This window comes from Rhinatrema bivittatum, chromosome 16 (genome assembly GCF_901001135.1).
Source record: "Rhinatrema bivittatum chromosome 16, aRhiBiv1.1, whole genome shotgun sequence".
Classification (NCBI taxonomy): domain Eukaryota; kingdom Metazoa; phylum Chordata; class Amphibia; order Gymnophiona; family Rhinatrematidae; genus Rhinatrema; species Rhinatrema bivittatum.
The window spans coordinates 18,540,891-18,563,686 of NC_042630.1; the positions used below are offsets into that span (position 1 = coordinate 18,540,891).

Sequence of the window (22,796 nt, forward strand, 5' to 3'; positions counted from 1 at the left end):
ACCATTTCATTTAAGATTTTCTATAGCAGTTTAGCATATGTGAAGGTGGCCAAAGTGATGTCGCCAGTGACATGACGACGCAGTGCCAATAAGGATTCCATTGAGGCTGTTGCGCTTCGCCCCCAGGCCCTGTTTGTTTGGTATCCCGGCGCTACAGATGTGCAGCACTGAAAGACTTGATGGGCTGATCAGAAAGCAAGATGCGATCTTTGGTAATGCGGCTCCCTGGGTGTGAGCTGGAATGTCCTGTCTTCTCTAACAGAGGTGGGGGAGGGCGGGTGGCGGGGGGTCGGCGGTCCTCCTCAGCTCATTTCCCACCATGGTGCTTTTTCACTCACGGCAGGCGGGGGACACTGTGGGCGTGGTGCGGCGAGAGGATGGCAGCCTACACTTTTTTGTAAATGGTGCGGCGCAGGGCCCAGCTGCCTGGAATGTGCCGCCCAGCGTCTATGCCGTAGTCGACCTGTATGGGCAGGCCGCTCAGGCCACCATCGTGGAGGACACGGGTGAGTGGAGAGGACAGCGCACTGTGATCATTTGTGAGGGTGTGTATGCGGTGCTTGTCATGTGAACCGGATGCTGCCTTATGGGTGGGGGGGGGCGAGAAGGGACAATGTTAATATCACTGACTCACTACGTCGGAGACATGATGTGAAGCCACTCCCCGAGCACACTGCATACCATCTGAAAGTCATTGACTCGGAGAAATGAACCAGGAGTAATGTGAATGTCGACAAATTGTGGAGGAGTTAAAGCAGGCACAGGAAGAGAAGGTGACTCACCCTAAGGTCCCACACAGAATCATTGACAGAGCTGGGTATAAGAATTGAGGCACAGGGAGATAGTAGTGATGTGTGTCTGGCAGCTGGCTTGTGCTCCAGAAGGAGTTTTCATTTCACTGAAACCCTTGTGAAGAAGATCGCAGGCTGCTGCCTCTGGCCTCTGCCCTCACTGAGACTCCCTTCTTTCCCCTCAGATCTGCTTCCTCTCCCCGAGGAGCTGTCAGAAGGAAACAACCAGCTGTCCCCTAGCAGCCCCTCCTCCGTGGGCTCGGTGACTGACCTGCGCTTCCACCATCTGCACGGGAGCAATGCTGTGATCACCAATGGAGGTCGAACGGCTCTGCGCCAGAACTGCCGCAGCGAGTTTAACGATGCTATTGTCATCTCCAACAGGTGCGCTGGAGCCAGGTTGTATGTGAGGGGATCCTGTAGGCAGCCCCAGCATACGAGTGCCAGGACTCGCACGTCCGGCCTCGCCCCGGCACACTCGTGCCAGCCCTCGCACGCCCGGCCTCGCCCCGGCACACTCGTGCCAGCAGTCGCACGCCCGGCCTCGCCCCGGCACACTCGTGCCAGCACTCGCACGCCCGGCACACTCGTGCCAGCCCTCGCACGCCCAGCCTTATCTTCCTAGGCACACTGGTACTGGGACTCGCACACCAAACCCCACTCCAGTGTCTTAGTATCCGCAATGCCCCACTCGGCCTCCCTGACTAGGCCTTCCAGCCACTCCAGTCTTTCATCTCTTGGGAAGGTTAACTGCTCTTGGCTTCCTCCGCAGGGCCTTGCGGGAGGGAGAGCTGTTTGAGATTGTGATTCAGAAGATGGTAGATCGGTGGTCTGGCTCCATCGAGGCAGGTGAGTACAGAGTGCTCAGAGCCATACAGAGGGTGTTAGGGTAGCGCAGCCGTGCTCTCTTCATAAGCCGTTCTCTGTCTCTGCAGGGGTGACTGCCATTCGTCCCGAGGACTTGGAGTTCCCCAACACCATGACAGATATTGACTACGACACCTGGATGCTGAGGTGAGCAGGAAAGTGGTGGCTGCTGTACAGATACCTGCAGACAGACCATCTTTCTGCATTGAGTTAGGGACTAGGATTGTTTTGCCTGATAACTGAGACCCTTTTAAGAGTAAGTGTGTGTGTGTGCTCTTGGGCAGATGAAAGCTTGCAGTTGGCTGGTGTTTTCCTTGTGCTCTGTGGTAATGAGAGGTGTCTGTCTCTTTTTTTTTATTTTTTTATTTTTTTGCAAATCCTTGGGTGGGGGGCATGGCGGGTCCACCAGTGGCACCTCCATCATGCAGGACGGGAACACCATGCGGAATAATTACGGCTGCGACCTGGACTCGCTCACCACCGGCTCCCGCATCGGCATGCTGCGCAGCGCCAAGGGCGACCTGCACTACTTCATCAACGGCGTGGACCAGGGCGTGGCCTGCTCTGGCCTGCCCCCCAGCAAAGGTGAGCCCTTTCCGCACAACCGGGGGAATGGCGGGGTCTTGACCAATGCAGACTGTGACCTGGCAAAAGTGGCTGCCGACCCCTGCCATTCAGCTCTAACGTGGCCCAGTCCTGTCCCTTCTCTCCCAATCTTTCAGGGCCTTCTCTTCTGACTGTTCTCCTCTCTATTTCCCAGAAGTCTACGCCGTCATCGACCTGTACGGTCAGTGTGTCCAAGTGTCCATCACCAGTGCCAGTGGACCCATGGATAATAGCCTGTCCACCAGCAACATCACGGAGAAATCCTTCCCTATTCACTCACCAGGTAAAGGAAGGTGTCAGGTTTTTGTGGGTGTGGTGGGGGCTTCTCATGGGTTTGCATGCACACGAAAAGCCCTCACCACACACATACATAGATAGATGCATATGGGGGGGTGTGTGTGCGTGCACAAAGCTCCTTTTCTGTGGAATTCACTCTTTCATGTACGTTTTGTATGTCTAAGGAAACGGATGTGTTCCCAGGAGTGATACCCATGTAGACTTGGGGGTACTTGAGCCTTCGTGGGCATACAATGCTGGTGGGAGAGTGCAAGAGTTTGGGGTAGGATGCAGGGTTGCTACTCAGCTGTGTAAGAGTGTAGTATAAATGGGCTCTAGTTGTCTTTAGCATGGTTTATGGGCATTCAAGCAAAGGCTACATCCGTTCCTTCCCAGCATCCTCCTGTGGTTTTCACCACTTCCTCTCTCCTCAGTGCCAGGTGTGGCCCATCGTTTCCACACCAACTGCGGGAAGAACGTGGCACTCCACAATGACGGGTGCCGGGCAGTGCGGGTGGCTGGGTACAACCATGGTGTACTCTTCAGCATGAAGGAGCTGAAGACAGATGAGGTCTTCGAGGTACGTCCTGCTGGGTGTTTGAACCTCAGCAAACCTCCTTCCTCTGCTTCCAGCACCTCTCGTTATCCCCTCTGTGTACTCATGGTACATGCCAAACCTCAGCAATCCTCTTGCCTCTGACTTCTGTTCCTCTCTCCCCAATGATATAGCCTCTTCCTTTGCTTTCTGCTCCTCCCAGCCCTTTCCATGCACTCATGGTTTCTCCATGGACAAGCTTCACATTATAGCCACTCAAGACGGGTGATGTCATCTGACAACACCGGTTTGGTCTTTTCTCCTCTAGCCCACAAACTTCTGGATTGTCTTCTGGGCATGTGTGGGACTTCCTGTGCTAGTGTCATTGTGCGATCTCCCTCAGTCTGTTTTTGTCTGCTAATTTTCGTTCCTGGAGCCAGAGGGGGGTTGGTGCAAAAACCTTCAGTTCTGCAGTCTGGTGAGTTCTTTAATTTTGTGAGCCTTCCTCCCAGAGCTTTTTGGGTCCTGGAGGATCCTTCCCTGTTTGGTTGAGGTGGACGAGCTGGAGGTCGGGGACCTTTTTGTATGCCTGCTCCATTGTCTCCATCAGCTGGCAAGGATGCATAAACTCAGGAGTCTGGACTGATCCAATTCAGCTTCATTGACCTTTTTTTCGCTCTTAGGAAGGAATCAACTATGGCAGAGCAAGCTGCTATAGCAAAAAAAGAGAAAGGTCTTGGTTAAAAGAAGTCACAGAGGTTATGAAGAATGTTGAGGATTCTGCATGCCCCCTAAACCATTCTCTCTACGACTCCTTTGACACCTCCTCAAGTGTAGCAGCAGCCGGAATTTTGTTAGAAGACTAGCTTGACTCAGGGCATCAGGACTCCAAGAGGAGATCCAGGAAAAATTGGCAGACACCCCCTGCGATGAGGGCAACCTATTTGGTTCCAAGGTAAATGAGATAGTAGAGACCATTAAGAATTAAAGCATGGCCATATAGTCTTTGTCAGCTTTGCAAATGGATTCATCTTCTCAAAGACGATATTGTCAAGAATCGTATTGTAAGCCCTACTACTACTTCCAACGTAGATGTCAGACAAATCTGATTGACTTTTTTGACTGGGTAACCAAGGAATTGGATAAGGAAGAGCACTAGATGTCATCTACTTGGATTTCAGCAAAGCTTTTGATACAGTCCCGCACAGGAGACTGGTGAATAAAATGAGAAGCTTAGGAGTGAGTGCCTAGGTGGTGGCCTGGATTGCAAACTGGTTGACGGACAAAAGACAATGTGTGATGGTAAATGGAACTCTCTCTGAAGAGAGAGCGGTTTTAAGCGGTGTACCGCAAGGATCGGTGTTGGGACCGGTCCTGTTCAATATCTTTGTGAGCGACATTGCGGACGGGATAGAAGGTAAGGTTTATCTTTTTGCAGATGACACTAAGATCTGCAACAGAGTGGACACACCGGAAGGAGTGGAGAGAATGAGACGGGATTTAAGGAAGCTGGAAGAGTGGTCGAAGAAATGGCAGCTGAGATTCAATGCCAAGAAGTGCAGAGTCAAGCATATGGGGAGTGGAAATCCGAATGAACTGTATTCGATGGGGGGAGAAAGGCTGATGTGCACGGAGCAGGAGAGAGACCTTGGGGTGATAGTGTCTAATGATCTGAAGTCGGCGAAACAATGTGACAAGGCGATAGCTAAAGCCAGAAGAATGCTAGGCTGCATAGAGAGAGGAATATCGAATAAGAAAAGAGAAGTAATTATCCCCTTGTACAGGTCCTTGGTGAGGCCTCACCTGGAGTACTGTGTTCAGTTCTGGAGACCGTATCTCCGAAGAGACAGACACACGATGGAGATGGTCCAGAGAAGGGTGACCAGAAAGATGGATGGTCTTCATCAAATGACTTATGAGGAGAGATTGAAGAATCTAAATATGTACACCCTGGAGGAAAGGAGGAGCAGAGGTGATATGATACAGACTTTCAGATACTTGAAAGGTTTTAATGATCCAAAGTCAACGACAAACCTTTTCCGTCGGAAAAAATCAGCAGAGCCAGGGGTCACGATTTGAAGCTCCAGGGAGGAAGACTCAGAACCAATGTCAGGAAGCATTTCTTCACGGAGAGGGTGGTGGATGCCTGGAATGCCCTTCCGGAGGAAGTGATGAAGATCAGAACTGTGAAGGACTTCAAAGGGGCATGGGATAAACACTGTGGATCCATAAAGTCTAGAGGACGTGAATGAAGAGTGGGTGGCTCGCGGGAATGATGGCTACTACCTGGAGATAATACCCTTATTCAATAAACATACACACGGTTAATGCGACTCCAACATTGCTCTAAGCTTCAACGGCAAGAGGAAATGTGGAAAAAAGGATTTGCATTCACAAAAAAGCGGGGAGTAGCTTGCTTGTTACGGCGGTTACTACCCCAAACCAAATAAGCCTGATACTTCACTTTCAATGCATATCCAGCATAACTCTCTGCTTCAACGGCAGGGGGAATGAAGAAAAGTGGATCTATATACAGACAACAACCAACAAGGACTGAATTACATAGTCTGGGTAAACAAATAAGCTTGGATGTAGCTTGCTTATTGCGGCAGTTACTACCCCTAACTAATTAAGCTATATATTTCACTTAGATGCAGTTCCAACACTGCTCTCTACATTAGTGGTGGGGGTGGAAGGGAAATAGAACCAAAAGGTTACTAAGAGCCAAGAGTAACAGATACGTTTGAGAAAAAAAAAAGTGTGAAACTTGCTGGGCAGATTGGATGGGCCATTTGGTCTTCTTCTGCCGACATTTCTATGTTTCTATGCTACAGCATTTACGGCTATTTTAGACAAAGGCCTATAGGGCTGCAACTGCTACCAACAACCCCAGCAGCAGCTTAACAGCTGCAAGTACAACCAAGAGTCAGATTATGGCAACAACGAAGACAAAACTGGCAGCCTACCCAGAGGTTGCCAACTGGATTTTGACACTACGCATCCTTGCCAACATAACCAATGTCCATGCTTTCAGGTAGGGAGAAGACAGAAGTTTTTGAGTCATCAATGGTACCACATAACTATGGTCAAATGGGATCTATAGATAATTCATCAGCGATACTAATTTAATTTTCAAATATTGCCACTTCAAAATCCCCCTCATTGCTACCTTCATTCAAACATTTAGCTGCAGATACTGAAACAGGAAGTACATTTTCTTCTATATTGCAGAGCCATTCAACAGGGAGAGAATTTTACTCCAGATACTTCCTGACTCCAAAGAAAATGCAACATGTGCCCCATCCTGGGTCTCAGATATCTCAATACATATTTAAAAAGAGAAAGATGGCCACATTGGCTACTCTCTTACCATTCACTACTCCTGCAGAACGACTGATTAATATCGCTTAACCTTAAGGACACGTATATCCACATCCTAATCAATAAAAAGCACAGAAAGGACTTTCTCTTCACCTTACTAAAGAAGCATTATCAGTACAGAATCCTGCCCTTTGGCCTTGCAGTAGCCCCGAGAGTATTTACAAAATGCCTAGCAGTAGTGGCAGCACAGTTAAGGAGAGAAAATTTGCTAGTGTTTCCGTACTTCAACAATTGGCTGATACCAAGTACCTCCTACGACTCCTCAATAATAGACATAAGCCATGTAGTTGCATTCCTTCACACTCTGGGCTCCCTCATCAATTTTCAGAAATTCTCTCTACCTCCAAAATAATGAATGAAGTTCATAGGAACAGAACTTGACATGGTTCAAGACAACGCAAAGAGCAACAAAGCTCAAATTATTCATAAGCGCCCTGAAAGGCCTTTTCAGCATTACAGCACAATGATACATGAAACTCCTGAGGACATATGGCCTCCACGGTGCAGGTTATGTTGCTAGCAAAACTCAAAATGGGTGCCCAATGGCACCTCAAACCACATTAGGTTCAGCAAACCCAAATGCTAACCTCTTTCAAATGATGGCAAAGCTTGAAAAAAATCTTTAAAGGGGAACATGTATTCATCCATCCCAAATACAGGCAGTCATGACAACAGATGCTTCCAGCCTTGGATGGGGAGCATATATTGGTTCACTATGTACTCAGGGTCTCTGAACAATGGAAGAATAATCTCTACATATCAACATTTTGGAGTTGAGAGAAATTTACAATGGCCTTCAAGTTTTCCAGCTACACCTGGAAAACAAAGCAGTCCAAACCCACATGGTCAACCGAGTTGCAATGTTCTCCATCAACAAACAAGGAGGCATAAATTTGTTCCAGGTTTGTAACGAAGCTATGTGAATTTGGCCATAAAAAGAAGACTGCAAATCTCAGCTATCTCCCCGGCAAACACAGTCTTCTAGCAGACAAGTTAAGCCATCAGCTCCAGCCGTACAAATGAGAAATCAACGACCAGGTTCTACAGCACGTCTTCTGTCTGTGAGAAATCCCAACTATAGATCTTTTCACTTCCCCATTCAACAAAACGTTGCAGATATTTTTCTCAGAGAGACCAGGTGACCAAGTACTGGCAGTCAATGCATTCTCCATTCCATGAAGCAGATGTTTTCTTTATGCATTTCCTCCAATGCTATTAATAGCAAAACCATCCTAAAATTCAGAAGGGACAAGGCGAAAAAATGATCCTCATAGCTCCATTTTTGCCACATTGGGGTTAGTTTCCCTGGTTATACAGGCTCGCAGAAGCACAACCAATCCAGTTACCATTACTCCCAAATCTGCTAACAGCAATATGGAGGTTCCCTTCTCCATCCCAACCTCCGTTCTTTAGCACTGACCACCCGGATGTTGAAAGTAACCTGATAACTTTGACAAGAGATAAAGGACATCTTTCTGTGGCTGTAAGACAACCATCTACATGGAGATTCTATAATTACAGATGGGCCAGATTTATACAGTGGTGTAAAAATCATCGATTAAATCCATTTACATGTAAAATCCTGTTAATAATAGAGTACTTATTGTATCTAATTTAGTATGAGTGCATTTAAACGCCATCACTGCTTACCATCACCAAGAAGATGTTCAACCAGTGTACCACAATCCAGTCATTGCAAAATTCATGAAAGGTCTCTCTAATTTACGACTGCTACTCAGACTTCCCTCAATGGGACCTCAAGTTTGTGCTTCAACAATGATCCCTCTCTGTGCCTGTGGCAATAGCAGAACGAAAATATGTAGCATGGAAACTCTCTTCCTCATTGTCATCGCATCAGAGTTGGCAAGGTTCAAGCTCTAGTAACTTATCCACTGTACATGCAGATATTCAAAAACCGCATTGTGTTACAAACCTATCCTAGATACTTACCAAAGGTTGTCACACACTTCCATTTGAACTAAACGACTTCAATGTCTTCATTTTTCCCCAAAGATACACACATCACAAAAGGAACAGGCTTTACATACTCTTGACTAGAGAAGAGCACTTTTGTTTTACCTGGACAGGTGAAACAACACAACACAAAAAAAGCGAGAGCAGCAACTTAAGAAACTCTTATCTAAATGGCTAATCAACTGTAAAGTCCATACTTCTACTACAAAGTTTGGACAGAATTCACAACCCCTAAAAGTTCATCACCTGCGAGCAGTCGCTTCAGACTTAGTTCACTTAAACTCATCATCCATTCAAGAAATGTACAAAGATGCCACATGCTCATTGATAACACACTCATAAAACACTATTGTCATGGTCAAGAGGCATGGTAAATTTGGACAATTTTTCCTTAGTAACATTTTACAATGACTCTACAACTTCCTGCATCTGTTCAACAGGTTGGAAAAAAACCAAACTGAATATTGTAATCTTAAGTTGGGGAGTCCTATGTCGTGTGGCTGTAATGGGAGAAAACAAAGTTGCATGCTTGTGACAGGTGTTCTCCGTGAACAGCAGAATATACAGCACATAATCCCTCCCTCCCTCCACCCCAGGAAGTTGAACTATAAGCTAGCACAACGACACTAGCTCATGCCCAGAAGAGAATCCCGAAGTGGCTAGACGAGAAAAAGGACAGCATTGATGCCTTCGGATGACGTCACCCATCTTGTGTGGCTGTATGTCCACAGAGAACACCTGTGCAACTTTACTATACCCTCATCCTTTCTGCTCCTCCCATTCTTCCATACCCCCAAGGTATATCATCTGCCTCTGCTTTCTTCTTCTCCCTTCCCCTCCAGTCCCATGCAATCATGGTATATTCTCCCTTTCTGATTTCTGCGCTTTCCATTCTTCCTCACGCACTCATGGAATATTTCATACCTCTGCAGTCCTCCTCCTGAGCTCTCATGGTGCCTCCACCCACCCCCACAATGATGGTTTGGTCGGCTTATAGGAGTGGTTCATTCCTCTTCCTGCCCATCCCTGCTTTCCTGCTGGGCACAGCACTGGAATGTGCCTGTCTCCAATCTAATTTTTTTCCCTTTGGCTGCTTCGCTTTTTCCTTACCTCCCCACTCCCAACCAGGTGAAGATTGATGAGTTGGATGAGAAGTGGTCTGGTAGCATTCGTCTTGGTGTGAGCACCCTCTTGCCCTCTGATGTCCCCTACACCGTCACTGGGCTCCCAGCTACCACCCTGGATCTCAGGTCGAAGGTGACATGGCTGGTCACAGGGTCGGAGGTCAGACGGAATGGCTCCCTGCTGAGACAGAACTACGGCTGCTCTCTGGAACGCCTGGCTGTGAGTGTGCGGCTATTTTCCTGTTATTTTTTTTTTTTTAAACTGTATCTGTTGTCATGAATGACCCAGGCCCTCTCATAATCAAAGAGAAAAGGTGGGGAGTTGGTGGCAATGCTTCCCCTATGGGTAGACATCCATAACTGAAGAAACATGGAGAGCACAGCCCCGCTTTGATGGAGCTTGGTGACTTGATGGCTTGGAGGAGGTGGGGGGTGTCATTAGGTTGGAGGTGGTTTCCTTGGGTCATAGCTGTGCCTCCATCCTTGGTGTCTGTCATTTCTCGCTTATCAGATGGGGAACCGCGTTGGTGTGAAGCGCTGTGCCGACGATACCATGCACATCCTGATAAACGGAGAGGACATGGGTCCTGCTGCCACTGGTGTGGCCAAGGTAGTATCTCCTCCTCTCTTGCACTAGGAAGCACAACATAGTTTCAGTGAAGTAAGGCACCTATCACTGCAGCTTTCCCCATTCATCTCTCACCTAGAATGTGTACGCTGTATTGGACCTCTATGGCCGAGTTACCTCTGTCTCAGTCATTAGCTCCACTGTCCTGGAGGAGCTGGATGGCACCAAGCCTCCATCTGTCACCTCAGAAGCCTGCAGCGAGGAGGAGGAGGAGGAAGATCCCACGCCCGTGAGTACCGCTCTCCTCCAGAAAGGGAATGAGACCCCAGGTGCCAGCGCCAATTGGTAACCCTCTGCCTTTCCCGTTCCAGGGTGAGGGACAATCTCCACCACAGACTGGCATCATGGCCTTCCTGGAGAACCATGGCAAGAACATCCTCCTCTCCAACTGCAACCTGACGGCCAATCGAGTCTCCAGCTACAATCAGGGCATTGTGGTGATTGCCCGGCCACTGCCCCGCCAGCAGCTGTTCCAGGTCAGCATTGAGGGAGGTGTCATTTCCAAACACTGTTTTCTTACAGGACAGTTGGAGAGAGGTGGTGAGAGATCAGTGTTCAGTCTGTACTGAACATTGTTTATGACCAAAATCTTCACCTCTTCAGGACAGGTAAAGCCTGCAGCAACATTGTAGGGTTTGCTATATATAGTGCACATGGATGTTACCATTTTCACTGTGCAATGTATGCAGATAGTAAACTTTCCTCTCTCTGTGATATAAAAGGTGCAGGTCGACTGTCTGAATCCTCATTGGACGTCCTCCCTCTCCCTTGGGGTGATCGGCTGCAGCCCCGAGCGCCTGAACTTCCCTGCCACTGCCTGCTCGCTCAAGCGCAGCACCTGGCTCATCCAGCGTGACTCCGTCTTCCACAACTCTCTAAAGGTGAGCGCCTTCCATAGGCGAAGGATGATGGGAGGACCCACCGGGTCCAAATGGATGAGAAGATCTTATTAAGTCATTACTAACAGCTGCATTTCAAACACTTTTATATCCACCTTGGCTTTGCTTAGTCCTCTGAAGAAATGCTCCAGTTTAATATCTGTTGGTTCTTTTCCTGTTTTAAACGAAAACATTATTCTTTCCTCTTTCACCCCTTTTTGTCCTTATCGGCTGCCTTTTGCTTCTTTCCTGTTTGTACTCCAGATCAGTCAGAAAAGTGGGTTTTGCATCCCTACCAGCAGATGGAGACAGAGAATAAAAACTTTTCAGGCCACCTGCAGTCCCTCAGCATTTCTCTGTCTCCAGCAGATGGTAGAGGTCCAAACCTGCAGACAGGAAGATAGAGTAAAAAAAAAAAGAAGAGAGACAAAGTTATAGAAGATGTGCTCCCTGAGGTGCTAGGCTCCTTCGTGGGCCTTCCCTCAGGTAGAGCTTGGCGACCAGGGGATCAGTGATCCCTGTTCTGGGTCGACCTGCAGTGTCTGGAGGGGCGGAAAGGCCCCTCTGAGGACCTCTCATCCATGCCTCAGCCTTGTCCGGCCAGCAGCAGGGAAGTATTTCCTTTCCTGTTCTCTTTTTTAGGGGTGCTGTTCTTTTAAGGGAAAAAGAAAAGAACAGGGGAAGAAGATTGTTGAGGCCGTGCAAGCGGCGATGAGCAGGGTGAGAGGTATTGCTGGTGTCTTCTTGAGCTCTTCGGGGGTCCGAGGCAGGTCCGAGAGGGTGATTGGGCTTTTCAGTAGGCTCTAGCAGCACAGGGAGCAGAAGTCAGCACGCGTGTGCACGCCAGTCATGGCAATGGCAGAGGAGCATGGGAGAATCTGCACGGCCTGCGGCAAGAGCCGCACGCATCTTAATTCGGCTGGGATTTGCTCCGCTTGTGCCTTGGGGGGTTGGGGGGGCTAAGGGAGTGGCGTCTATTTTAGAAATGCATGGCAAAAAGCAGACAGCTGTAAAGGAGTCCAGAGACTCCCCTCCCCTGTTGTAGCCAATGATCCAAACTGTTGGGGAGGACCAGGAAGGTGTGGGAGAGCCTGCTGAGGACCTGGTGGAGGAAGGGTCAGATGAATTTGAGAACTGTTGATTTGAACTCTTCCAGCAGTGTGCATAGCATTAAAAACCCTTCATACTGACCAATCAGAGCATATTCAGGGTGTTGTTTTTAGATAAGTGCGGTACATTTGATTTGAGTATGTATTAGACCAATCAGCTAATGGGTCTGGGGTGTCGGCTCATTGCATTCCAGCACGTAGTTAGGGTCCTCTGCTTTCTTTGTCTAAAAATTAGTATTCAGGAATACAGCAGAAATGAGGTGCCTCAGAAAGTCGGTGCATAATACTACATACAGAACTTATGCACGGAATTTATGCTGCGTCACGAGGCCTACTTGGTCAAGAAGGAAATCAGGGAAGAAAGCGACCTCTGGTCAAGGAGTCTCAGCACCCCTCAAAGAGGGTTAAGGTGGCTCCGCAGGTAAGGTTGATGGGGTCTTCTTCGCCAGCTGGGCGAAAAAGACCCCATGGATTTGGACAGTTCTGATGCGCCTCTGGAGGATCTTGGGGAGAATCCTGGTGATGTCCGAGGGACAATCCCAAGAATGCATATCTGGATCCGAACAAGGATGTGTCTGAGCTGGGGGAGGTTATAGTCACGGAAGGAGATGACCCTAGGGTTGTCCACTTATTCCGGAGGGAGGAGTTGCATCCTCTTATTCCCCAGATTTTGCAAGAGTTGGGGATTAAAGTCACTCAGGAGGAGTTGGATAATGAAGAAGTAGACCCAATCCTGGATGGGCTACAGGGACCTCTAAAAGCCGTTCCTTTACCTAAAAATGTAAAAAAGATGGTAAGCAGGGAGTGGGATACTCTCGAGGCAGGCCTCAAGGTAGACAGGTCAATGGTGAAGTTATATCCATTGATGGAAGAGACCTTGGAGCTTTTGATGTTACCTAAGGTGGATGCTGCGATAGCAGTGACCAAGAAGATGACCATCCCTGTCATGGGGTCGGCCGCATTGAGAGATGCCCAGGTCCAAAAACTTGAGATTCAGTTAAAAAAGGATGTTTGAGGTCTCAGCTTTGAGCCTTCAGGCAGCAATCTGTGCTAGCCTTATACAAAGGGCCTGTTTACGCTGGGTGCAGAAAGCGCAGGAAAAGAGCCTGCCCTGTCAACCGATTCTAAGCAGGTGGCCCAGTTGGAAGTCGGGGTGGCCTTGTGGTGGATGCATTGTAAGACTTGGTGTGGACACCCGCCAGGATGATGATCTCAGCGATAGCAGCACAGAAGCTTCTGTGGTTACGTAATTGGTCTACAGATGTATGGTCCAAGGCACAACTGTGCAATCTTCCTTTTAAAAGGAAACTGTTGTTTGGGGAAGTTTTGGAGCAGCTAATGAATCATCTGGGGGAGTTGAAGGGGAATAAGCTGCCTGAGGATGATAAGAGTGGCAAGAAGACTTCCTTCCCGTTTCCATTTCAGGGACAAGAGATTTCACTCTGGAAAGAGTACTTTGGCTTTGTTGCAGAAGCAGGGCTCAGGAAGGAGCAGTACTTTTGTGGCACCCTTAGACCCTCCTGAGATAATGCCAATCAGGGGGCTGGAGGAAGAAAGTCCTTGCAATGAGGTCAGACTGGTCCACTCTTCTTGAGAAGCTTTCGGGGGGAGGCTATCCCTCTTTTATGAGGAGTGGACTAAGATCACATTGGATCAATGGGTCCTAGAGATGATGTAGCTGCACTTTAGAATGTTCTCGTGCGATCAGAGAATCTTTCTTGGTGTCCCATTGCATGTCCCATGTCAAATGAGTGGCGGTTTGAGATACATTGCAGTGCCTGTGATGCCTAGAAGCCATTGTCCCAGTACCATCAAGGGAGGTACTCTATTTACTTTGTGGCTCCCAAGAAAGAGGACACTTTCGCCCCATTTTGGATTTTCAGAAGGTCAATGCAACACTGCAGGTTCCACGTTTTTGTATGGAGACACTGCAGACAATGATAACAGCGGTCCGCAAAGGAGTGTTTCTGGCGTCGGAACTAATGGAAGCCTATCTGCACATTCCCATACATTCAGAGCATTGGAGGTTTCTGCAGTTCATGGTGCTAGGACAACATTTTCAGTTTCGAGCCCTTCCATTTGGGTTAGCGACAGTGCCGTGGACATTCATGAAGGTGTTGTGATGGTGTCCGCGGTACTGAGAAGGGAAGGGGTTCTAGTTTATCCTTACTTAGATGACTGACTCATCTGTGCAAAGTCGGAGGTGGAGTGTCGTTTGTCAGTTCAGCAGATGTTGGAGTTGTTACAGACTCTTGGATGGGTAGACAACCTAGCCAAAAGTCACTTAGTACTGTCCCAGTCTTGGAGTATCTGGGGGCGCGGTTTGATACCTGCATCAGCAAGGTGTTCCTTATTGCAGAGAGGGTGATGAAGTTGCAGTCTTAGGTGCTTCACCTGTTGCGGCTCTTGGTATCCAGGGTCTGGGCTTATTTGCAGGTCCTGGGTTCTATGGTGTCTTAACTGGATTTAGTTCCATGGGCGTTTGCTCACATGCAGCCTCTGCAGAGGGCGCTTTTGTCCCATTGGAATCCACTGTCAGATGAGATGCATCTTCCTATACCACTTTGGGGGGGGAGGGGGGGTGCCAGATCCAGTCTCTCCTGGTGGTTGTTTCATCCCAGTTTGGAGAGGGGATGGATCTGAAGACTAAACTGGGTGGTGGTGACCATGGATGCCAGCCTCAAAGGTTGGGGAGCTGGTTTTCAAGGGCAGACAGCTCAAGGTCTGTAGTCAGCCATGGAAGCATCCTGGTTTATAAATCATTTGGAAACAAGGGTTCTTCGTAGGACATTGCTTTCTTTCCTTCCGATGGTCTGAGGCAAGTCAGAGTTTTGTCGGACAATGCGACAACGGTAGCGTATATTAATCGTCAGGGCAGGACAAAGAGTTGCCTTATAGCTCTGGAGGCCCAAGAACGGTTTCTCTGGGCGGAATAGTATCTGGCAGGGATAGCGGCGTTTCACGAGGCCAGAATAGACCATGTGCAGGCTGACTTTCTTAGCAGACTGCAGTTGGACCCAGGAGAATGGGAGTTGTTCACGGAGGCCTTTGTCCTCATTCGAGACAGGTGGGGCAGTCCCCAGCTGGATCTGATGGTATCACAAGCCAATGCCAAGATGGCTCGTTTCTTCAGCCGCAGGAGGGAGATCAGAGCAGAGGGGATCGATGCGCTGGTACTTCCCTGGCCAGTGAAGATCCCATTATACGTGTTTCCCACATGGCCCCTTGTAGGTCAAGTGTTGCATCACCCAGAAAGAATGGTTCTGGTAACACCAGAGTGGCTGCACTGTTCGTGGATCTGGTTCATCTCGCAGTAGACGGGCCCCTCAAATTGACTCATCTGCATGGGTTGCCTCGGCAAGGGCCCATCTTTTCATATTGGATGGATTGCTTTTGTCTTGCGGCTTGGCTTTTGAGAGCAGGAGGTTAAGGTTGAAAGGGTACTCCGAGCCGGTTATTGCTACTTTTCTTCAAGTCAGGAGACCTTCCACTTCTCTGGCATATGTTTGGGTGTAGAGAGTGTTTGAATCTTGGTGTTTTGGAGGAAGGTCTGGAGCCGTTGCAGATTGACATTCTGCAGATCTTGGCTTTTTACAGCAGGGCCTAACAAAGGGACTGGCCTATAATTTGCTCTGGGTACAGGTGGCAACCTTGGGTTGTCTTAGAGGTGTAAGGTACAAGGGTGGCCATTGGCTTGTCATCCAGATGTCGTGCATTTCCTCAAAGGGGCGAAGCATTTACGGCCTCCAGTTTGTAGAATGCCTCTGTTGTGGAGCCTTAATTTGGTTCTGCGGGTGTTATGTGGACCCACTTTTGAGCCTTTGCGGCGGGCGTCTGAAAGATCTCAATCTGAATGCTGTTTTCCTGGTGGAGATTTGTTTGGCCAGGCGGATTTCGGAGCTTCAGGCGTTGGCCTGTAGAGATCCTTTCCTGTGGCTGATGAGGTGTCACGTTGCCTTAATTTTTACCGAAGGTTGTCCCCTCATTTCATCTCAGTAAGACAGTGGAGCTTCCAGTGTTTCTGGATTTGTTGTCTGAAGTGGTCATGCGAAAGAGCTTCACTTACCTGGATGTACGTTAGACTGTTGTGGTATCTCAAGGTCACTAACAGTTTTCGGCATTCGAATCAAGTTTGTATTATTCAGTGGAACAAAGAAGGGTAGTAAATGTCTAAAGCCACAGGTGGTTGAAGGATATTAAGTTTTAGGACTATCTCTGTAAAAGTCAGACAGTGCCAGAAGGGTTGTGTGCGCATTCTACCAGGGTGCAAGCAGCCTCCTGGGTGGAGTGTCAGCTGATGTTGCCACAAGAAATCTGTAGGGCAGTGACATGGTCTTCCCTTCACACCTTGACCAAACATTATTGATTGGATGTTCGGGTGCCAGAGGAGGCTGTGTTTGGGGAGATGTTTTGTGCAAAACCCTCAGGTTTTGCCCAGTCTTGTGTACCTGTGCTGGGGGGTTCTTGTGTATGCCTTTGCAACCCCTAATGATCAGCTTATAACAACTGATCGGGCATTCATCTACCCTCCCCCATTTCCTGTCTGTTATATTCCCATATAAATAACAATAATACTCAGAGAGGGTAATTATAGGTAAAAAGTGGTTATATTTTCTCTTAGCTATAATAAGATAATATTTTTCTTCTGTCAATAATAAAATAGATTACAATAGAGCATAACATAAAATATAAAGAGCACACAGAATAGAGAGCTAAACTATATACAAATCGGAGGCAAATTATTTCCTTGAGAAAATCAGCTCTAGGAGGCGATCACTGCAGACAGTCTCTCTAGGCCGTCGAAGAGTTAATTGCAGACAAGGATCTCTAGACAAATGAAGTAACTGCACAGGAAGAAGAATGGGGGAAACCAGCCCTGCGTCAGTTTCCATGGCCAGTCTGCACTTAATTTCCTATGGCTTGTCTCCAACCTTTATACAGGCTGGGCGGGTCACTCTGCCCTTCTTGCATTACAATTACTTGTGCCACTGCCCCTGGTTGTGATATGCAGTGACATGTCTCCTTTTCTGGTCTGGCATTTGCCCCCTCCATCTATCTTCTATCGCCATCTTTAACCCTCTCCGGTACAATTATTCACAGTCTACTCTTCCAGTTCAGGGGGTTCTCTGTTTGCCCTAAGTGAGAAAGTTTGATTTCAGTTTGAGATTTCGCTCTACTTTGATTTGGGTACAGGTCAATACTGAGGGGACTGCAGGTGGCACTCCCGGTTAAGTAGCAGTGCCTCAAACATTTTGTTCTCTGCCTCCATCTGCTGGTAGGGATGCAAAACCCACTCGTCTGGACTGATCAGTGGTGTTCCAGTTAGGAAAATTAGGCAAGAACCAGTTTTCCTATTTCCTTGCTTCTCTCTCTCTCCAGTGTCTTGGGCCGATAATCCTTTCTCTTCAAAGTCTGCCTTCTTTTTTCTCACTGTTCTCTTTCTTGACTGCATTCTTTCTTTGATGGTGCATTTCCTAGATCGGCGAGAACTATGGGCCAAACCTGGACACCTGTCCTGAGGGGACGGCCCTGGGGCTGCTGCTGGATGCCAGTAACTGTTTGCACCTCTATGTGAACAGGATGGACCAGGGTGTGGTGGCTCAGGACATCCCTCAGCCCTGCTATGTGCTGATTGATCTCTACGGCCAGTGTGAGCAGGTGAGTCTGTGACTTCCTTTAGCTCAGGACTGTGCGTGGCTCTGCTGTACACCCAGTATTTCACACAACCACACGGGTTTTCTCTTTCTGCCTTAGGTCACCATAATCACAAATGACACAACGGCTGTGTGCAGTGATGGTGGAGGAGATGCCCTTGCTCAAGGGGACATGGAAAAAGCAGACATGGTGGATGGTGAGTCCTGAGGCGGACATCTCCTCTTGCTGGAGATTTTCTCCCTGCTTTATCTAACTTTTGGGCTTCCTCACACTAGTGCATCCTTAACCTTGACTCGAAAGGATAATCATCTCCATCAGAGGAGGATCGTTCCGTGCCCTGATTTATGCTGCATGGTCCTTGTCTTGTTAGAAGCAGGTCCCTCTTCTTCCTCAGTGGGAGAAGGGTGTGGATACACATGTTCAGCCCTGGCTTTCTCAGTCCTATGTGTGTTACCATCTTGGTGCCTAGAAGAATCATTGTCTTGGCCTCACTGTTGCAGTTTTCATTGCAGGAATCAAGGAGAATGTGTGCTGGATGCCTCCACCGGACCTGAACACCACAAAAACCTGTGAATACCACGCCCTGTGTTCCAGGTTCAAAGACCTCCTCATACTGCCAGGTGAGCCACCTCTCTCCCCAAAGCCCACCTGCAGGCAGAGGAGGAGGATTGATGGGTGCAACGTGCGACATTCATCAGTGGCTAGAAGAAGGGGAATGTGGAGAAGCTGTTTGATAAATGAGTGATGAATGCACTGACAAAGGACAAGGGGATGAATTAGGAGACAGCCCACAAGAAATGGATGTTGGATGAGTATAACATGATGTTCAACATTGGATACAGACATGAAAGTGTAAGGAAGAGTGGAGAGGCTGAAAACTGAATCGAGGGACTCTTGTATCAATGATTTACAAACGGGTTGGAGGACAGCCAGTAAGATCAGACGGGAGAGTTAGGTAGAGGATAAGTAGTGGCACTACATGAACCTCACTGACAGGGTGAAAAGAAGAGATGAGAGCTTTTGAGGCCCAGATGGAGGGGGAAGACATGAATGTGTGGTTAAGGGACGCATGGGCAGATGAACAAGTGGATACGGTTTGGATGAAGGACAAGTTCACGGATGCGGTCAGCCCACCACATGGGTGGATGGCAGCTGACTGGGAACTGAATAGATGAAGCAATGGCGAGAGAATGTATGTAGAGCCCACGGGGTTCACAGAAAGGTTATCTGGTTGGGTGACTTCCGCTTTGGTTCTGATGGGGAGCTCTCTGCTCTTCCTTCCCTCCACCCTACAGATGGTTACTTCATCGATGATCCCAAGTTCAGCCTATGCTACTGTGAGTCCTGCCACAAATTGCGGGGTGACGAAGCATACCTGAAGCGGGGTGAACCCCCACGGGACTATGCCCTGCCCTTTGGCTGGTGCAAGTTTGCTCTTAGGTATGAGATAGTGTTGTGCTGGGTATCTCTATCCTGGTCCTCAGTCTTTGAGTCTCATGCTATCCCTGTCCTCTATAGGGGGGTTGCTCTTGTATAAACAGGTTGGGACTGGAGATCAGCTTGGTGTAAATTAATTTTTTTTTGGTTTTCTGATAAGAGTAAACCCGCGTCACGAAGCGGCCAATACCAGCAAGAAGTGGCACATGGCATACCATGGCACCAACGTGGGCGCAGTCCGGCGGATCCTGGACCGCGGCGAGCTGGTGTCAGGTGAGCGAGAGAGGGCAGTGCCGTCTTTGCTCGTCACTGACCTTGAGCTTCTGCAGTGCCCCCTCACTCTTTCCTTCTCCCCCCCTCCCCTTGCAGGCAGTGCCTCGATCTTCATCCTTAAGAAAGCAAAGGCCGAGCTACAGAACGACCTCCAAGAGCCTCCAGAGAACAGTGCCCAGGAGCGGGACCCCTTTCGCATCCTGCTGTCTCCCACCCTGCGCTACGCCGGCCTGGAGACCTTTGCCACCAAAGTGCTGTGAGTTACCCCCCTCTCGCTGCAGGTTTCTTCTTAGTGAGGCGAGGGAATGGAAGCTGCCGTATTAATGGTCAGAGGGGTTGCCAGTTTTACCAACAGCAGAGAGGCTCGGTGGCACCTTACAGACCCGACCGATTTATTGAGCTTTGGAGTCGGAAACCGCATCTGAGGACGTGGCGCCTTGCCCATGAAAGCTTATGCCTCAATAAATGTTAGCCTGTAAGATGGCAGCCATTTTTGTGTTAATATCCATACTCGAGGTAGCCAGCGGAGTTGGTCAAGAAAAGCCCTCCAGCTCCTCGTTTTATCCCTACAATGACCTCCAGAAAAAGCAGGAAGTATATGTCCCAGAGAGACAGGTCCCTGCTGGGGGAAACGGGCGCGGCCCAGGTACCAGACGGTGCCCTTTTATTTAGCTCCCGGCTTCCCGTGCGCGCCTGCCTGCCTAAGGGCGAGTGCCCCGGGGAATGTGCTCTTACCTTGCCTGTCTCCTCCTCAGTTTTAAGGATTTGAAGTCCCAGCGGCACCACACGGCTCAGGTGGCCTTCCAGGTGTGTGTGAAGCCGGGCTCCTACAAGACGGGCCCCCAGTCGGTGGGCGCAGCAGCCGAGCTTCTGGATCCCCGCTTTGGCGTCGGCGAGGTGGAGTGGTGGGTGACCAAGGAGAAGGGGGCGACGGTGTTGTGCGGACTGTTGGTGCGCGTGGAGTGAGAAGAGGAGGAGGATCTTCCCAGCCCCCCCGGCACTTGGGGAGGGGGGGGGGGGGGATAGAAGAGGAAGGAGGTCCTCCTCGCCATCTGCGAACAAAAGCACAGACCTCACGCCATGTACTGTCTAAGACTGGGGGCACTTTTATTTTTCAAGGGGAAGGGGGCTTTTGTGCTGTCTTGTTTACAAAAGACGTTATCTCCTTCCACTGATAACACAGCTTCTACAGGAGTGAGGGGGGCGGGGGAGAGATTAGAGGCTGGGGGCAGGCTGCAGGGACTGTGGGCCTAGCTTTGGATGCTTGTGTTCTCTCCTTTCTTCCACCGAAGCAGCAGAGGAAGGGGCTCCCGTGCTTGAGATTAACAGCTGAACTGTCTCTTCCCTACCCTCTGTGCCCGGGCTTCCTCTTTCCTTTGCTGCTCTTGACTTTGGAGCACAGGTGGAGTAGAGCTGTGAATGATGTGGAGAGAGATAGGGTCTTTGAAGTTCTGGATTTTGGCTCAGAGCCGGGAGTTTGGGGACTACTTTTTTGGGAGGGTTGGGAGTGAAGCCACTGAAGGACATGGATAGAAAAAGGAAATTTCTAAAGCTCCTCCATTAGTGAGAGGGGGCCAGATGTCATGTGGAGATCACAGGAGAAGACACACAGACAGAGGTTTAATGTTCTGCAGTGGCTGTGGTATCAATGAATGTATTACAACCGCCGCCTGTCAGAATGAGAGAGCGCTGCTTCTCAGAGGACAGCAAGGCACCTGTCTTATCGGAGACGCTGCATCAGGCCTGGAGCTAGGAAGGACAAGGACTGAAGGCAGCGGTGACCAGAGCACTTAGCAGCTGGCAGGAGGTGAGTGGTGGGGCAAAGGGGGCCTGGGATAGCAAACCTCTCTCTCCTCTCTTCAAACACCCACACACTCCCCTTGTAGAAGCACCAAGGTGCACCTGGAAAGGCGCTCCAGTTCCGTCCCAGCCTATGACGGCACAGTGAGCCTTTAGCACACCGGGTGGTAGTACCTCTGCGAAACACTAGCGCTGGCCTGTGAAAAGTATTCTGCCCTGGGTAAGGGGGGCACCACCAGTGCTCCACAACTGGACTACAAAATGCAATCCAATTGTATTAATCTTAAGCATTACGTCATCTTTAGGCGGGAGAGGGGAAGAAACGCCTTGGCAGGGAGCAGCCCTGCTTTGTGTGCGGGCAGAAGTCCCGTGCCGCTAGCCTTTTCCCTGGTGACCTTGCACACCGCATGGACTGCTGCAGTTAGCGAGGGCTTGAGACGGAGTGAAAAGCTGGCAGGACATGGTGCCAAATTTCCTGGAGCAGGACCGGTGCCCCTCTCCTCCTGGGAGCTGACATCCTGGCGCTGGCCCAGTCAGCTGCTGCACCCAAATTAATTTATTTAACTTTTTTTTTTTTTCAAAGGTGCATTTTGTTGAAATGTGAATTTGGGGGAGTTTGAACTCCTTTATTTAAGCTGCTTTTTTTTTTTTTTTCCCCTTGTATTTCTTTTTAATAAGTGACTTTGTTGTACAGACTGTTACAGATGTCCTTGCTTTATAAAAATGAATAAACCTTGGATGAGGTAAACCTCAATTAATTTTCAGAAGAGTGTGTCCATGAGGAGTAGGTAAAGTGAGGGGGCCAGCCAAGATACATTTGAGGAAGTCCTGCCAGCTCTGCTGACTGACCTTTTCCATGCTGCCTTGGAGCCAGTTCAGGAGGCCTGGAGACAAGTGAATGCGATAGCTCTTTATAAAAGTGGAAGTAAGAAGGAGGACAGTGCAAAATCAGAGGCAGCAAGGTTTTCACCAGGGTTTGTCAGACGAAGCCAACCAATTGCTTTGATTGGGTGACCACAGAGTCTGCTCGGGGGAAAGCACTAGATGTAGCGTGCTTGGATTTCAATAACACCTGTGACATGGTTCTAGGAAGGAGACTTAAATGAATGGAGTGCCCTTCGTGTGGACTGAGGTGGGAGGTGACAAAGGTTAGGGGTAAATGGAATTCACTCCATTACTTAACTACTGGTATGCTGCAGGGACTGGATCTTTTCAACTCTTTATTTCGAACTTTTACAAGACGCATGCCAAGAAAAGAAAGCATTACATGAGAAACTGCAATACACAGCATTACTGAGAAGAAAATACTTCTCCATAATACACAGACCACATTGTAAAGAAAACTACAGGACCAGATTGTCACACACTCAATGTATACATTGGTTACATTCTAATAAGCGCTCATATACTCCTGGTAGGAGCCCCAAATAGATACATATTTAGCATGCTCGTTCTTTAAATC

The 22,796-nt window shown here is 48.9% G+C and overlaps 1 protein-coding gene across 3 annotated transcripts in view; it reads left to right on the top strand.

Moving 5' to 3' along the window:
* NEURL4 (neuralized E3 ubiquitin protein ligase 4) overlaps nt 1-22,088 on the top strand; it is a 48,737-nt gene extending 26,649 nt beyond the window's left edge. For 2 of the 3 annotated variants that reach the window (XM_029580423.1, XM_029580424.1), the window contains 19 exons: nt 344-506; nt 977-1,175; nt 1,564-1,640; nt 1,727-1,805; nt 2,068-2,243; nt 2,419-2,547; nt 2,975-3,120; nt 9,559-9,774; nt 10,066-10,164; nt 10,262-10,411; nt 10,494-10,658; nt 10,905-11,063; nt 17,648-17,827; nt 17,924-18,020; nt 18,337-18,444; nt 19,120-19,264; nt 19,422-19,534; nt 19,631-19,790; nt 20,290-22,088. In XM_029580423.1, coding sequence (XP_029436283.1) covers nt 344-506; nt 977-1,175; nt 1,564-1,640; nt 1,727-1,805; nt 2,068-2,243; nt 2,419-2,547; nt 2,975-3,120; nt 9,559-9,774; nt 10,066-10,164; nt 10,262-10,411; nt 10,494-10,658; nt 10,905-11,063; nt 17,648-17,827; nt 17,924-18,020; nt 18,337-18,444; nt 19,120-19,264; nt 19,422-19,534; nt 19,631-19,790; nt 20,290-20,500 — 2,772 coding nt within the window. In that variant the 3' untranslated portion in view covers nt 20,501-22,088. The remainder of the gene's footprint in view (nt 1-343; nt 507-976; nt 1,176-1,563; nt 1,641-1,726; nt 1,806-2,067; nt 2,244-2,418; nt 2,548-2,974; nt 3,121-9,558; nt 9,775-10,065; nt 10,165-10,261; nt 10,412-10,493; nt 10,659-10,904; nt 11,064-17,647; nt 17,828-17,923; nt 18,021-18,336; nt 18,445-19,119; nt 19,265-19,421; nt 19,535-19,630; nt 19,791-20,289) is intronic. The other variant, XM_029580425.1, reaches the window with a different exon arrangement.
* Nucleotides 22,089-22,796: the final 708 nt, after the last annotated feature.